Raw genomic sequence first — 16,788 nt, forward strand, 5'->3', positions numbered from 1 at the left:
CTTCTCTTCTTTTGTTCCTAGCGTTTCGTCTGCATGGGCGACTGGCCTCTTCAGAGGTATGTTGCAGCGAGATGCGTTTCTTTCCTGTTTTTTTTCCCATCGTTTTCCCTTCTGTTGTCTTGTAGCAGCAGTGGACGGCAGCTCAGCGAGGTCTTCATCCAACTTCCTTCTCGCAAAGAGCTTCCAGAGTATTATGAGCTCATTCGCAAGCCGGTGGATTTTAAGAAAATAAAGGTAATTCTTTTCATAGCGGTTGGAAAATGCTTTGGGAGGCTTGCCTTCTGCTTCTTCGCTGTCCCGGTCTTTCCGTCCTTCAGTCGCGGCTATCCATTTTGGCAGCTCGCTGCTGGCTCTCATTGTTCGTTTACCAAGGTGGGCACCAAAGTTCTGTCTTGTTAGACCTGTCGTGCAGCTCACCTGGGACAGCTCCTGGGTGGCCCTCCAAGGTGGGCAGCTTTGTAGCAACCAATTCCTGAACTTCCACCTGCTATTCTAGATTCCTGTCCTGGCCATTGGAACCTGGAGTGGACCCCTGGTGATTGGGGGGAGGGGGGGACATGCAGCGCTCACCAGGTGTGCTCACTCTTTCCCCTCCTCCCCCCAGGCTTTAAAGGCCAGTGGAGGAAGACTTTGAGCCTTACTTCTTGTCTCCGTCAAAACAAAGGCAAGCTCTGTGCTATGTTTGTTAATGCAGATATTTCTGGGACCAGCGTTGCCTACAGTTCTAGCTCTAGTACAGCGGTTCTCAACCTGTGGGTCACGACCCCTTTGGGGGTCGAACAACCCTTTCACAGGGGTTGCCTAAGACTCTCTGCATCAGTGTTCTCCATCTGTAAAATGGATAAACGTTAGGGTTGGGGGTCACCACAACATGAGGAACTGTATTAAAGGGTTGCGGCATTAGGAAGGTTGAGAGCCACTGCTCTAGCAAGACCTGTGGACTCGGGGCTTCCAGATGGCAGTTTCAGGAACGTACTAAATTCGTAGTATTTTAATGTCCTTCATACTGACCGTTGCAAGGGTGGAAGACAAACGAAGTGCATTTCAAACGTTTCAGCCTCCTGTAGTTATACGAGTTCGGCTAATTCATGAGTTCTGCAATCTATTGAGTGTTTGGTTCTTCTGCACCTCGATTCCATCGACGTGTAACAATTTCTGTTCTGATAGTCTCAGCTTTTTCTAGGGCCTAGCCTAGCGTAGTGCCGAAAGACTGGGTTGCGAATCGGTGAGCCCCAGATTCAGATCTCTCCCTATTATCAAGCTAGGTGAAGCTATTGTTATACACTTCTTTCCTCCCCCACAATTTGGGGTAATAATAATATGCAGGATCATTGGGGTAATAAATGTGAACCTGATCTCCAGACAACAGAGATCACTTTCCCTGGAGGACATGGCAGGGCTGGAGGGCTGACTTTATGGCAATCTACCTCCACTGAGGTCCTTGCCCCACCCCCTAAATCTCCAGGAAAGTCTCAACCTAGAGCTGGCAGCCCTATATGTTCCCCTTTCCTTATGGGGTTCCCCAAGGTTCTGTCTTGACCCACGTGCTTTTCGGCATCTATGCAAAACCTCTGGGAGAAGTTGAGGCGGAACAGGCACAAGGATCTTCACTTCTGGCGTGACCCAAGGTAAACTGCGGCAGCCATTTTGCCGCTGACTGCCTCCTATGGCAGCCATTTTGTGGCTCTGTCCACCACGCCGTGTCAGAATTTCAAAAGGGTCTGCCAGCTGAAAAAAACCTGTGGGGGCCCTGAGCTACACTGTACTATTCCCACTGAAAAAATCCAAATGAGGAGATTTGGAAAAGCAGAGCCTTTTGATAAGGCTGTGACTGTCAGCAATTCCCTCCCCAAAGGGAAGGACTTTGAGTTCTGTGAGGGAAGAGACATTTCCATTGGCTCCATACAGAATATTTTCATGCACCAGAGTACTTTAGATCAATTTGCAAAGGCTGGTTCCAGATGGATGTTTTGTTCTGCTTGGCTTTCTTTAAGCAGAGCTGTTTCCAGGAGCAGCCACAAGACTTCATGCTCATTTGGTTCCTTTGGCTTTGCTGTGATCTTTCCCAAACCTGGTTTGGTACAATCTTTTAGGAAATATCACGGTCAAAACACCTTTGGGGATGGGTCGGTGCACACTTATTCTGGTCTCACACACATTAGCATATGTGGCGGAATAGGCCTGCTTTTCCCCGACAGGCCCTGTTCCACCCCAAGCCTCTACCAGGGCTTGCCACCTTTTCCTGAGAAGGGCTTGCTTTCTCTCTCCCTGGGTAAAACCGCTGCCACCACCTGACCATTGGAGGAACTGCCCGCTGGGGAGGGTCAGGGCTCCCCAGCCTCCTGTCCAACTCTGAGGCCTAGCCTCAGTTTCTCCTGTTTCCCCCCTTCCTGGGTTCCACAGGGCAGGTTGGAGGCCCTGGAGGACAGGTGTCAAACTCACGCCCTTCCAGATGTTATGGACTACAGTTCCCATCATCCCCTGCCAGCATCATGCCAACTGCCAGCCTTCCTCCTGGTGCCCTCCTATTCTGATAGCGGATCCACAATGGCGGAGGCCTAGGTGGTCAGGGCCTGCCGGGCAAAGCGGGCTTGTTCCGTCACAGAAGTCACCTGGAGATTTGGACTGAGCTCCCACCAATCACACTCCCCTCTGCCTTGGGCTACCTGCAGATCTCAGGGAGGCGGAGGAAACGGTGAGCAGGTTCCTTTTTTTTTGCAGCGGATGAGTGATAACAATCTGAACCTTAATCCCCAACAAAATGAGAAGCTACAGGTAGGGGGAAGCTCCGACCCAGGAAACATGATATTTCCTGTTCTTGATGGACTTTCCCTTTCCCACTCCATCTAAAGGAGCAGGTTCAGAGCTTGGAGGTTCTCCGGAACGCAGGCCTGGCAGCAGAGGCTAGCGGTGCCTTTCACCAGCACTGGCCCTTCTGGGGAAAGGGCGGGGTCTCACTGTTATGGTGCATGCCCAGGTAGTGTTCCCCAGGAAGCCTTGGCGTGGCTCATATTTGGTCATGGACCGCACACAAAGACTTCTTCTTCCTCCTCCTCCTCCTCCTCCTCCTCCTCCTTGGCGTGGCTCGATTTATCTGGGGCAAAAGCAAGGCGGAGTTGGCTGCACCCCTTTTGTTTGGCCTTTCCATTTCTTTTCACAGTTCTGTTTCATGGAATCTTCTTCAGCACGGTGGATAGCTTTTTACCCACCCTTCGTCATAAGCACTTAACACATAGGTGTCAAACTCGCGGCCCTCCAGATGTTATGGGCTACAGTTCCCACCATCCCCTGCCAGCATGATGCTGGCAGGGGATGATGGGAACTGTAGTCCATAACATCTGGAGGGCTGCGAGTTTGACACCTATAACTTAACGGATTCATTATCATGGTCATTCTGTGCGGGCACACTTTGGGGCTGCGCTTGCACAGGCCAGCCACGGTCCGGTTAGAAAGCTGGTCTTCATTTTTGTTGCTGAGCTGGAAAGGCACTCCCTTTCTTCCCCCACGCCTGTGACAGGCAGTTTCCTGGCCAAAACAGTCCCAGGATGGGAGGGGGGAGGAGTGCCATCCCCTCTGTTCTTCTGCTGCCGTGGTGGTTAGAAGTTCTTTTCTGTTGCTCTGCTGTTGGTTGCTTGATCCTTCAACTTAGATCAGTTTGTTTTTGCTTCAATCCACGAGGGATTCCAGTAAAGGTGCCCTCTCTGAAAACTGCCTCGTGTGGGGCTAAAATGGGCAAGGGAGGATGTCCTAGCAGAGAAAAAAACGGGAAAGGCAAGAACACAATACAAGAAACGAGCAGGGTGAGCCAACCCCCCCCCCCCCCCCGGAAAAACTTGCCACACCACAAGGAAGCACAAAGGAAGATAAGCTGAATTAAAAGGTGCTAATTAGACTAGTCAGCAATGAAGGAACAGATAATCAACGTATCATAAGCCCATGAAAGGCTTCTAATCGACTATACACATCTATTCATTCATAGTCCATTGAGGAAAAAAACACATTGCGTTATAATGGAGCCGCAATCCACTCGCCGCACCGCCAATAAACATTGATTATTCAATTGATTACTCAATTGATTACTGAATATATCACTAAAATGTAAACCTGAACTATATTTGCTGGGAATGTGTAAAAAAATAACAGACAAAAAGAAGAACTTTCTATTTCAGTATCTGGCCACAGCAGCCAGACTAGTGCTTGCTAAAAATTGGAAAACTTCTAATATTCCTACTATATTTGACTGGCACATGAAAATGCTTGAGTTAGTAAAGATTGCTCAATTACAGGGGAATGAAGAACTGGAAAAGACTTACAATTTAAAAAATCAATGGGACCAGTGGATTAAATATCTAGAACAAAAATACACTGTCTAAAACATTTATTTTGTTTAATAATTTTATTTGAAATATAGTAAAGTATGTACAGACAGAAGCCGATGAATTTGAGATATAAAGATATTAAATATTATTTGTTAAGATATAGGAACGAAAAAAATATTGTAACTGTATATCTATTATATGTTTATGGAATTTAAATAAAGCATTAAAAAAATAAACATTGATTACTGGAATAGTGTCCCCAGCTGAGCGGAATTTGGAGGAGCGCAGCGTTGAGACTGCGATGATAATCAAAGTATGCGGCGTGAAGAGATGACAAGAACAACAAGCAGCAAAACGCCTATGCGCTAAAGTCTAAAGACTAGTCTAATTAGCACCTTTTAATTCAGGTTATCTTCCTTTGTGCTTCCTTGTGGTTTGGCAAGTTTTTCCTTGGGGGGGGGGGGGTTTGGCTCACCCTGCTTGTTTCTTGTAAGGGAGGATGCCCACCAGGAATGCCTTCCGTGCCTGGGAAAGGCTCGTGTGCCTGCGGCCTGCACAGCCCTTCCTCCCAAAGGCAGACAAGCCTCGGTGGGCGGGGGCTCTCCCTTCTGCCTCATTTCTACCAGGGCCTTTTCATTGAGGGGCTTCAGGATCTGGTTTGAACAGGGCCACCTCTGAGCCATCAGCCTAGAGCCGTGGTGGCGAACCTTTGGCACTCCAGATGTTATATTTATTTATTTATTTATTATTTATTCCACTTTTATACCGCCCTCCCCCAAAGGGCTCAGGGCGGTTTACAACATAATTACAGGCAAGTGGATAAACAGGATAAAATGCTAAAAATTAATACCAGTTAAAATGCAGCGCTCCAAATCCATAAATATTTAAAACAGATGGCGTTCAACTATTAACTCCTCTAACTCTGAGAGGGGAACAGCGGATCTCAGTTGTTAATGGGCACCTATCAGCAGCCGGCCTCCTCAAAAGCCCAGCGGAGTAACTCGGTCTTACAGGCCCTGCGGAATTCATTTAGGTCCCGCAGGGCCCGGACAGCTGGAGGAAGAGTATTCCACCAGGCAGGGGCTAGGGCCGTAAAAGCCCTGGCCCTAGTGGAGGCCAGCCGCATCATAGAGGGGGTGGGGATCTCCAGTAGACTGGCCTCTGCCGAGCGCAGAGACCGACGTGGGACATATGGGGCCATATGGGGGTTATGGACTACAATTCCCATCAGCCCATTGGCCATGCTGGCAGGGGCTGATGGGAATTGTAGTCCATTACATCTGGAGTGCCAAAGGTTCGCCACCATGGGCCTAGAGGGCCAAGAAGGGGGCCAAGCCAGATTCTAAGTAGCGATCCACCCCACCCCGGCCCCTACCGAAATCTGCAGATCTCCTTCGCCTCACCTGACCCCATCACACAAAAGAGGGAGGAGCCTGCGTTGCCGCAGCCCGCCAAGTCAGGATTTATGGTCAATCTTAAATCTACTGGTCAGTCTGGACAAATCGGCCCTGACACCAGCCCAAACTGTTGACGTCATTGGGCCTTACCTTGACTCGGTTCGGTTTTCAGATGGTCCACTCCATCCAGGAACTGTTGGGCCTCGTGGCATCCGCCACTGCTGTGGTGGCTCATGCCAGACTCTATATGAGACCTCTCCAAAATGGGGGGTGTGTGTGTGCATAATTGTGACAGCCCCTCCCTCCAGGGAGGCTGAGTATTCCCAGGTCTGTCCTCGGTTCCCTTGGCCAAAGAGCTATTTGGATGCCTGTGGTGAGATCTGCTTGAGCCTTTGCTATCACCTTCCCTAGGAGAATGAAAAGGAGGGGGGGGGAGAGATGTAAAGGAAACCCCCCTTCCAGGAAAAGTGGGCATCCCCTGGGGAATATTTCCAGGAAGTGCCTTTCCAGACCCACCCTGGAGCAATAGCGGTCGCACGTGGTGTTCTCTGGTGCAGTGAACACAACAAACGCTGGATGACTCCCCCCCCTTTCTGAACAACCGCCCCACATAAAAAGGGTCTAGGAACGCTTTGACCCTGTCTTACCAGCCCTCTAAGGCCAACTGAGGGGATGTGAGGGACCTGCAGGCCCTACACTGTGACCCTCCCCCCTCCTCAAGTTTGGCCCTCCAAGCCCACTCTGCTAGAGTGGTGGCCACCTCTGCAGGCCCTCCAAGCCCACTCTGCTAGAGTGGTGGCCACCTCTGCAGCATGGGTGTCCAGGGTGGCTATCTTGGACATTTGTAGAGCGGCCACAAAGTCCTCTCTTGCTACTTTTATTAAGCACTATGCAGTTAATATAGATCAGGGGTGTCCAATTCTGGCGCTTCAGATGTTCATGGACTACAATCCCCATCAGCCCCTGCTGGCATGGCCAACTGCAGGGACTGATGGGAATTGTAGTCCACGGACATCTGAAGCGCCAGAGTTGGACACCCCAATGTAGATTCTCGCAGGGAAACTGCTGCGGGGAAGGCTGTATTATATGCGGCCTTCAAATAAACATCCCTACCCCAATTGCCGTCGTGTCTCACTTGCTCATCTCTCAGTGTGGGACTGCACAGAATGTCCACGAGGATGAAAGTCAGAGTAACTGTAACTTCTGTGCAGACACACATTCTACCTACCCCCTCCCCGCCCTGCTACGGCTATTTATTTGGTCCTGCTCAAAGTTTTCACCGTTGATCTGACATGGTGGTGTAAGGAAACTGAGGGGATGACACACACACACCCTTCACATAACTGTTTGGGTGGGAAACTGCCTGCCACAGGTGTGGGGAGGGCGTGCCTTTTCTGCTTAGCAACAGAAATGAAGACAGGCTGGACTGTGGCTAGCCTGCGCCCGCGCAGTCTCAATGCGTGCCTGCACAGGAGCCCACTCGATGAATACAGTTACAGGTGAGTACGACTCCGCATTTCTCGACCTCGTTCGCCCGTCAGGTGGCGGAGCTGCATCTTCAGCCAGGGCTGGGGGCAGCCAGGGTTGAAAGAAACAAAGCCAGGCATCAAAAAAGAATGTTATCCAGTCACCTCACAGAGCAGAATCTAATCCCCCCCCCTTTTATTTTCAGGAGCGAATCCGGAACCACAAGTACCGCAGCCTGAACGATCTGGAGAAGGATGTCATGCTCTTGTGTCAGAACGCACAAACATTCAACCTTGAGGGCTCTTTGGTAAGATCCCCCCCCCCTCCAGCACACACACGCACACACCACCAGCAGTGCCAAGGATAAAAAGCCTCGGTCAGCCTATCTTCCCTTCTGTGGGTGTCTCTCTGTCTCCTCAGTGATGACTTCATCCTGGCCTCCTTAGGGCCGTGTTGCTTCTGCCAGAAACTGACATTCCTGGTTGTTCTGCTGTTACTTCTTATGACACCCCTGCGCACGTCAGAGCAGATTCTGGGGTTGCCCAGAACTCTTTGCAGTCGAGATTTCTTGGCTTCTCAAGAGATCCAAGAATTGTCCGGAGTCAGGTTCCGTGAAATTCACCACAGCAAGCTGTCCCTATTGCACAAATCATGGCTTGTCCAGTGTGATCTTTAGTGGTGTGGTGGAAGGGCGTGCTTCCACAGTAGAAAATAGTCCCAAAAAACTATGAGCAGGTGAACCAGCAAGTGGTGAGTTGGGGGAGGCTGTGGTCAGGTGGGCAAGCGAGCGGTGAGCTGGGGAGGGCAGTTGCCAGGCCTGGTGGGAGAGCAGCGACGTAGCAGTGGCGTAGGAGATCAGCAGCAGTGGCGTAGGAGGTTAAGAGCTCGTGTATCTAATCTGGAGGAACCGGGTTTGATTCCCAGCTCTGCCACCTGAGCTGTGGAGGCTTATCTGGGGAATTCAGATTAGCCTGTACACTCCCACACATGCCAGCTGGGTGACCTTGGGCTAGTTACAGCTTCTCGGAGCTCTCTCAGCCCCACCTCCCTCACAGGCTGTTTGTTGTGAGGGGGGAAGGGCAAGCCCCTTTGAGTCTCCTGCAGGAGAGAAAGGGGGAATATAAATCCAAACTCTTCTTCTTCTTCTTGGCTTGGTGTTTGTGTTGTGGGGAGGGGAGGGGACAGGATGGGGAGGCTGTCGCCAGGCCTTGCAGGAGAGCAACAGTTTGCCACCACTGTCCAGCCAGCCTAGCTTGGTGTTTGGGGTGGGGGTGGGGGATACTTGGCACTAGGACCCAATGGGAGCGTTCAACAAGGAAGGAAGTCCAGGAATTGGCAGCTGATGCCTTTAAAAATCTCCGGACATCTTTTGGTGAGACAGAGTGGATTGACAGTGCATTATTGGGCATGTGTGAAAGCGCCCTGTGTTTCCTCAGTCTGACCTACCTCACAGGGTCATTGTGATAATACAGTGAGGGAGAGGAGAATGCTATAAGCCCCTTTGGATCCTAATTGGGACGAAAGGCATGGTACCAATGAAGTAAAATAAACAAATGTTGTCATTAATCCTGAACTGGTGTCTCTCGCAAGGGAGTCAAAAGCGCCAGAACGGTTTGGGCGGAGCCGAGAGAGCAGATGTGCCTGCAGCTGGGTGTGATTTTTGTCTGTCTCCTTCTGCGGTTGCCTCCAGATCTATGAGGACTCGATTGTGTTGCAATCCGTCTTTACCAGCGTGAGGCAGAAAATTGAGAAAGAGGAAGACAGCGAAGGGGAGGAGAGTGAAGAGGAGGAGGAAGGAGAAGAGGAAGGATCGGAATCGGAGTGTGAGTCCTCTCCTAAGCTGTGTTTCAGCAAAATGTCTGCTGACCTTTGAGGGAAATGTATTGTCGAAGGCTTTCACGGCCGGAATCACTGGGGTGCTGTGTGGTTTCCGGGCTGTATGGCCGTGTTCTAGCAGCATTCTCTCCTGACGTTTCGCCTGCATCTGTCCTCTGAAGGATCCTCTGAAGATGCCAGCCACAGATGCAGGCAAAATGTCAGGAGAGAATGCTGCTGGAACACGGCCATACAGCCCAGAAACCACACAGCACCCCTTTGAGGGAAAGTAGTTGACGACCAGCACATGACATTGGAGGTGTTGTGTCCTGCTTGGAACAGGGGGCAGACCCCAGGCCGGTAGGGGAAGTTCAGTCTGCTTCTCCTTCCCTAATGTTTGGTCTGGAGGAGAAACGACTTCTCCCTAAGGAAAATCCAGGGAAGGGTATCAAGGGTGGAGGGGCAGATCTTTATTTTGGTTCCACAGAGTTGGGCAGGGAGATTCTGTATTGCATTGTGCACCAAAAAAAAAAGGCAGTGAGGTGGCCCTTTGAAGATGTAGCGCAGGGGTCCCCAGCATGGTGTCCAGAATACCTTTACTGAGGCCCACCAATTGTTTTCAGGAAATGGGCAAACCAGGTGGCACTCCTGCTCAACAGGAGAACTGATTGGCTGTGCAGATTGAAAGAAGGTTTTGCCAGCCATTGCCATCGCAATAGTGGTTGTACGACGTTCACTATTCTTTTTGTAAATTGCTCCGCTTCTCTGTCCTTGGCTGTCATTGTGTGTAGGTGTTTGCTTCCTACGGCTTCACCCCCAGACTTGTGCCAGAACATAGTATCGTAGAGTAGGAAGAGACCCCAAGGGCCATCAAGTCCAACCCCCTGCAATGCAGGGAACACACCATCAAAGCACTCCTGACAGATGGCCATTCTGCCTCTGTTTAAAAACCTCCAAAGGAGGAGATTCCACCACACTCCGAGGCAGTGCATTCCACTGGCAAACAGCCCTGACTGTCAGGAAGTTTTTTCTGATGTTTAAGTGGAATCTCTTTTCCTTCACCTTGAACCCATCACTCCATGTCCTAGTCTCTGGAGCAGCAGAAAACAAGCTTGCTCCCTTACCAACAAGACATCCCTTCGAATATCTAAGATTGGCTATCATGTCACCTCCTAACCTTCTCTTCACTAACTCAACATCCCCAGCTCCCTAAGTCTTTTCTCGTAGGGCAGGGAACACCTACAGCAGTGATGGCGAACCTTTGGCACTCCAGATGTAATGGACTACAATTCCCATCAGCCCCTGCCAGCATGGCTAATTGGCCATGCTGGCAGGGGCTGATGGGAATTGTAGTCCATTACATCTGGAGTGCCAAAGGTTCGCCACCACAGACCTACAGGCTCAAAAAGTTGGGGATCCCTGATGTAGAGCAAGCCTTTGGCAAGCATCCAGGGCATGACCTGGCCACTCGCCTCTCCAGAGGGCAGGAGGCAAAAGTCTTGAGTCCTGCTCCGCTGGGGCTGTTCTGCTAGGCAAGGGTTGGGGAGAGAGGCTGCCTCCAGCCTGCCTGCTCACTGCCCGTTTTTCCCTCCCCTTCCAGCTCGTTCTGTTAAAGTGAAGATTAAACTAGGCAGGAAGGAGAAAGCACAAGACCGGATGAAGGGCCGAAGGCGCACGAGCCGTGGTTCCCGGGCCAAGCCTGTCGTTAGCGACGACGACAGTGAAGAGGAACAAGAGGAGGTGAATGACAGCCACATTTCATCCCCTGGGTGGGTGGGGCAGTTCTGGCTGAGGCATGAAGCGTGGAGACACTGTTGTGAGTAGATGAGGGAGGGAGGGAGGGAGGGTCATGAGAGAGGACCCTACACACCTGGTTGCCCATCCCTGCACCTGAGGAGACTGTTGGCCAGTCACCCTTTCTCAGCACATGCTGCCTCATTAGATGCAGGGGTGTCTCTGCCAGAGGGATATGGGGGGGGGGGGTCAATTGACCCTGGGTGCCACCCATTACATCATGTGGGGGGGCGCAAAATCACCCCACACACACACACACACACTCCTCCTGAGGCGAGAGCCGGCCGCAGCCCCGCCAGGTTGATGGAGCAGCCTGGCAGGGCCGGGGCAAGGGGTGCCCGGCAGGCCCCTAGTAGGCTCCCAGTCTGGCTGCTCCTTCAGCCGGGCCAGCCCCTCCAGGCTACCCAGGACCGCCACCCTCCTCTGCTGGCTGAGGTAAGTGGGGCGGGGGGAGTCACTGGGGTTTTTGCCACAGGCGCCATTTATTGCTGGTACGCCTCAGGTGGGATGACGGGGAGGATAAAACGAGATGTGGGGAAAACCTGCACGCTGCCCTGGATTCTTCTGGAGAATGGCGGATTGGGGTCCAGCGGCACCTCGGAGAGCAAAGAGGCTTTCTGGGGACGAACTTTCAGAAGTCAAGATTTCCCTCTGTCAATTTACAAGTCCGAGCAGAGCTCTCCGGGTCTTCGTACAAAAAGGGCGCATCTTAAATAACGCAGTAACAACAACAACAAAAAACGCAGTAAGAAAATAACTCTCTTTCCCAGGACCGTTCAGGAAGTGGCACGGAAGACGACTAAACGACATTCCCAGTGTGCAGAGCCGACGTCTCAGCCCGCGCTCCTCTTAGCTGCGACGGTAGCCAGAAACGTAGTGTTGGATATGGGTAACCCTGTATAAAACTCTTCCATATTTATACTGCAGTGAAGACGTAGGACGTTCGTGTCTGGCCCTGTCCTTCACATCAGTAGCATTTGTAACTGCGTTAACTGTTTAAAAACAAAAACAAAAAAAACGAATTATGAATTGGGGAACACTTGATATATATTTTTTTCCTTTTTATGGCAGTCCTGTTTTCAGTTGCAGTATTGAATCACTGTAGTTTTAACCTGTGGGGATGGGGGGGTGCATGTGTGTAGCAGTCCACTCCTAGTACTCTGTTGGCCACCTGCCCGCCAGGTCAGGAGGGGAGGGCAGCGGCAGCCATGTCCGTGTCACTGGATTTCCAACAGTAATAAATTAAGCAGAAAACCGAAACCCGACGCAACCCTTTGGAGGCTGTCTTTCTTTGCTCTCTCTGCTGTTCCTTCGACGATAGGAGGGCTCGGTAGCCAAGTCTTTCCCTTCCCTCAACTTGCTGCCTTTTCTTCCCAGCTGGGCTCGGCTGGACCAGCTAAACCGGGGGTCTGCGACCTGCGGTTCTCCAGATGTTCACGGACTGCAAATCCCATCGGCCATGCTGGCAGGGGCTGATGGGATTTCCAGTCCGTGAACATCTGGAGAGCCGCAGGTTGCAGACCCCTGAGCGAAGCCCAGTTTCAAAAAGAGACAGTCCTCTCGGTCACCCAGCTTCAGCACTCTATACATTCTAGAGCCAGTGTGGCATCGTGGTTAAGAGCAGGTGGATTCTAATCTGGAGAACCGGGTTTGATTCCTCCCTCCTCCACCTGAGTGGCAGAGGCTGATCTGGTGAACCAGATGTGTTTCCGCACTCCTACATTCCTGCTGGGTGACCTTGGGCTAGTCCAGGGGTCTGCAACCTGTGGCTCTTCAGATGTCCGTGGACTACAAATCCCATGAGCCCCTGCCAGCATGGCCAATTTCTCAGGACTCTCTCAGCCCCACCCACCTCACAGGGTGTTTGTTGTGGGAGAGGGAGGGAAAGGAGATTTTAAGCTCCTTTGAGTCTCCTTACAGGAGAGAAAAGTGGAGTATAAATCTCTTCTTAGAGGGCTGGTCTGTTGTAGTGTTCAGTAAGGTTGCCAACCTTCGGGTGGGGCCTGGAGATCTCCCAGAATTTCAATTGATCTCTGAACAGCAGAGATCATTTCCCCCGGAGAACATGGCTGCTTTGGAGGGTGGTCTCTGTGGCATTCTAGCCTCTCCAAGTCTCCAGGAATTTCCCAAACCAGCGCTGAGAGCAGCGTGGTGGAATGGTTAAGAGCAGGTGCACTCTAATCTGGAGAGCTAGGTTTGATTCCCCGCTCTGCCACTTGAGCTGTGGAGGCTTATCTGGGGAACCAGATTAGTTTGTGCACTCCAACACATGGGCTAGTCCAAATCCAAAACCTTTATCAGACATAAAACCGGAGTGTGTCATGAGTTCCAAATACAATAAAAGGATCATTATTGCACAACTTGCAGTACACAGAGTAAAAATGTAGCAACAGCTTCAGAGATTTCAGCATTAGAGTTATTTAGAAGCTTAGCCATTTTTATCTTATCAGAAAGGAGCATAAATCCTGTTGGTAATACAGTTCTCAAATCAGTTCTGATGTTGTATTTTGAACAGTGAAGCAGAATGTGAGAAAGTGAATCAGTTGTATTAGGACAGAAACGACAGCAACACTCATTTTGTGGGATATCAGAGAAGCGACCTTGAAGATGTACTGACGGAAAAGAGTTACACCTTGCTCTAGTCATGACCCATCTGCAATTGTAATTAACAAGATGTTCCAGGTATATAGCAGGGCTAGATTGCATGGGCTAGTCACAGTTCTCTTTGGAGCTCTCTCAGCCCCACCCACCTCACGGGGTGTTTCTTGTGGGGTAGGCGGGAAGGAGATTGTAAGCCCCTTTAAGTCTCCTCGCAGGAGAGAAGGGGAGGATATAAATTCAAACTGTTCTTCGTCTTCAACTTTTCTAGGTGTAGCCCAGAAGAGTGGAGCCTTTTCAGAATTCTGCTCCATAATGCACAAGTTACTGTTGTTCTGTTTGGTGTGTAGGAAACGACTGCCAGAAGGCAGCAGAGGTTCAGCCTCCCGATCTCCTGTTCACAACCAGCCAGCCATAGATGTGGGCGAAATGTTAGGAGCGAAAACTGTCAGACCGCGCCCGTGCAGCCGGGAAAGCCCAGAACGGTCCTTTGCAGGCCTTTCGGGTTGAATAGGGTGTTGTGGAATTGCTCCACAGGGTAAATTTGGCTCATATCGGTTGGGTGCTTCAGAGCACAGGAGAGTATGCTGGGAATTCAAAAGGGTAGTCCCTGAAAGCCCTGCGTGGCCCTTCGCAGTTGCTGGGCAGCCTCCTTCCCACCGGCTACAGTTTCCCACTGGGTAGTGCAATAGATGGGGGAGGTGTTGCCTGGGCACCAGAAAGAGCTTTTTTGGCGCTCCCAATGAAATCCACAAATGGTGCAAGTGGTCACCTAATGCTGTTTCCAACCAGCAGGGGTGAAGAAAGAGAGAGAAGGTATACAGTGGTGATGGCTCATGAAATGTGTACATCCTTTGGGCACACATTCACACACACACACTCTTCACAGTGAATTTCCTGGCCAAGCTCTCCAGCTGGTAATGCACACATAACAGTCTAGCTGGTAATGCACACATAACAGTGTGCATAATGCACACATAACAGTGAAGGGGGCACTGAAGAAGAGGAGTTTGGATTGATATCCCCCCTTTCTCTCCTGTAAGGAGACTCAAAGGGGCTTGCAATCTCCTTTCCCTGTGAGGTGGGTGGGGCTGAGAGAGCTCCGAAGAACTGGGACTAGCCCAAGGTCACCCAGCTGGCATGTATTGGAGTGCACAAGCTAATCCGGTTCACCAGATAAGCCTCCACAGCTCAAGTGGCAGAATAGGGAATCAAACCTAATTCTCCAGATTAGAGTGCACCTGCTCTTAACCACTACACCACGCTGGCTCCTACAGCTACCTATATCAGTTTGCTTTTGATTTTTCAGAGGCAGCAGATGTAGAGACAGGTGAATGAAACCTGCTTCGCGTTTCAAGGTTTGGACACAAAAGGGGGTTTCTGTAGGAGAGGGAAAACACAAGCCCCCAACCCTGCCCATCACCACAGAAGGCAACCCTGAGGCAAGACAGTCTACTGTTGGGTGGTTTTGGAAGCCTGGCTGACTAACTTAGACCTGGAGGAGTCACTGGACGTGGTTATGAACCAGTGCAGCATTTTGGTTTATTTGGACCAACTCACTTGTCTTCAGACCAAACCACCAATGGCCTATTTGAAAAAAGCAAGCATGAATGTAGGGATGAGGATTAGATGACACACACACACACACCCCACACACACACACAAACATGCACACACAGCCTTTGAAAGCATACAGGGTGCTCTTCATCACCCCGGGCGTTGTTTGAGAACCAGACCTGTGATAACATCCACACCGGTCCTTCACTGCTGTAATGACCAAATGTGCTGCCAAACTGCCGGCACCTGACCCCCCAGGAGTGCTTCGGTGCCCGTTCCCCTGAGCGTGGGGGCAGAGTCGCTGCTCTTGGCAGAAACAGACCAGCGCGGGGCTGAACTTTCCCCTCGAGCCAAATCCTGTCTGCAGCATGAGCATGCAGGTTCCAGTAGAGTAGGAGTCCGCAGCAAGGTGCCTGTGGGGGCCAGGCCACCTGCCAGTGCCTTTCCCAACACCTGCCAGGTGTTTTTAGGAAGTGGGTGGGGGCAGGTGGCGTTTTTGCCTGGCAAGTTGTCCGATTGACGGCCGGATGGGCTGTGCGGTTCTTGAAAAGTCGCTTCAGTGGCACCTGCCACCAGAATGCAAGCATCCGCGCTGTGATACAGAAGCAAAGGTGCTCCTTGTGGCTGGCTGCCCCTCTTGCAGCATCCCTTTTGTTGCTATGCCCACCATGCCACGTCAGGATGCCACATTTGCCCACAGGCTTTAAAAGCCTGGGCACCCTTCGATAGACTTTTGACTACTCCGAGGATCTTCTATTGCAGGGGTCTGCGACCTGCGGCTGGGCCAGCGATGGCGAACCTATGGCATGGGTGCCAGGGGTGGCACTCGGAGCCCTCTCTGTGGGCATGCGCACACAGAGTTCGTCATGTGGGGGGCGGAAAGTCCCCCCCACACACACACACATCTAGGCTGGCCTGGGCCAATGAGCACGATGTGCGCGCACCACAGCGAGCAGGGAGGACTCGGCTGGCAGACCTGGTGCCTGAGGGGGGGCATGCAGAGGGGGCAGAAATGCTACAGAGGCCCAGAGCAGTGTGCACGGGACTTGCTGGAGGCTAGAGCGGGCTGGCCCCTGCTTGAGCTTGTGGGGCAGAGGAAGAGGGAGCCAACCGGTTTTTTCTAAACTAAAACATCAGCATTCAGGTTAAATTGTCGGGTTGGCACTTTGTGATAAATAAGTGGGGTTTGGGTTGCAATTTGGGCACTCGGTCTCAAACAGGTTCGCCATCACTGGGCTGGGCCATGGTGGCAGGGGCTGATGGGAGTTGTAGCCCATGAACCTCTGGAGAACCGCAGGTTGCAGACCCCGGTTCTGTTGAAAGGAGAGAGATCGGTTGAGATGAAAAGTCAGGATTGAACATCAAGGGTAACCCCCACACAAAGAAACCGAGCTCTCCTTTCTCTCACTGTCTTTTCCCCTGGTCTCAGAGAGTACTGCCTGTGCTGCTGCTTCTGAGCACGCCAAAGAGCGAGTGCTACTTTTTATATAATCTGCCGGAATCTGAAAGTGGGAGCAAGCTACGAGTGGGCAGATGAGTCATTCCCCAGGTGGGCTGCCCACAGTCTCCATTTGTCTGCTAACATGTCTTCTGATGCCAGGTTGTTCCTTCTCAACACGAAGAGCCCAGCTGGGCTTTCCTCCCTCTTACAGGAGCATTCTCTCGGCAGAGCCCAGGAGGCGTCACCTTCGCGTCTGCAGAGACAGCATCCTCCCTTTTAAGAGGACGTTTGCAACCTTGCAACGTTTGCTGATCAGTCCACGGCAGCTATTTTCCCCTACCAAAAAGCGTGGCGGGGATAGGAGTTATTGGCCTCGTTTTAGCTGCTTCACCTGAAAAAA

General features: G+C 51.4%; 1 protein-coding gene across 7 annotated transcripts in view; it reads left to right on the forward strand.

The window, feature by feature from the left end:
• Positions 1-12,057, forward strand: part of SMARCA4 (SWI/SNF related, matrix associated, actin dependent regulator of chromatin, subfamily a, member 4) — a 116,208-nt gene extending 104,151 nt beyond the window's left edge. For 4 of the 7 annotated variants that reach the window (XM_048491838.1, XM_048491841.1, XM_048491836.1 and 1 more), the window contains 5 exons: positions 126-234; positions 7,389-7,490; positions 8,874-9,006; positions 10,599-10,738; positions 11,563-12,057. In XM_048491838.1, coding sequence (XP_048347795.1) covers positions 126-234; positions 7,389-7,490; positions 8,874-9,006; positions 10,599-10,738; positions 11,563-11,595 — 517 coding nt within the window. In that variant the 3' untranslated portion in view covers positions 11,596-12,057. The remainder of the gene's footprint in view (positions 1-125; positions 235-7,388; positions 7,491-8,873; positions 9,007-10,598; positions 10,739-11,562) is intronic. The other 3 variants (XM_048491843.1, XM_048491837.1, XM_048491840.1) reach the window with 1 other exon arrangement.
• The last annotated feature ends 4,731 nt before the right edge of the window (positions 12,058-16,788 follow it).

The sequence above is a fragment of the Sphaerodactylus townsendi genome, linkage group LG03 (genome assembly GCF_021028975.2).
Source record: "Sphaerodactylus townsendi isolate TG3544 linkage group LG03, MPM_Stown_v2.3, whole genome shotgun sequence".
NCBI classification, from domain to species: domain Eukaryota; kingdom Metazoa; phylum Chordata; class Lepidosauria; order Squamata; family Sphaerodactylidae; genus Sphaerodactylus; species Sphaerodactylus townsendi.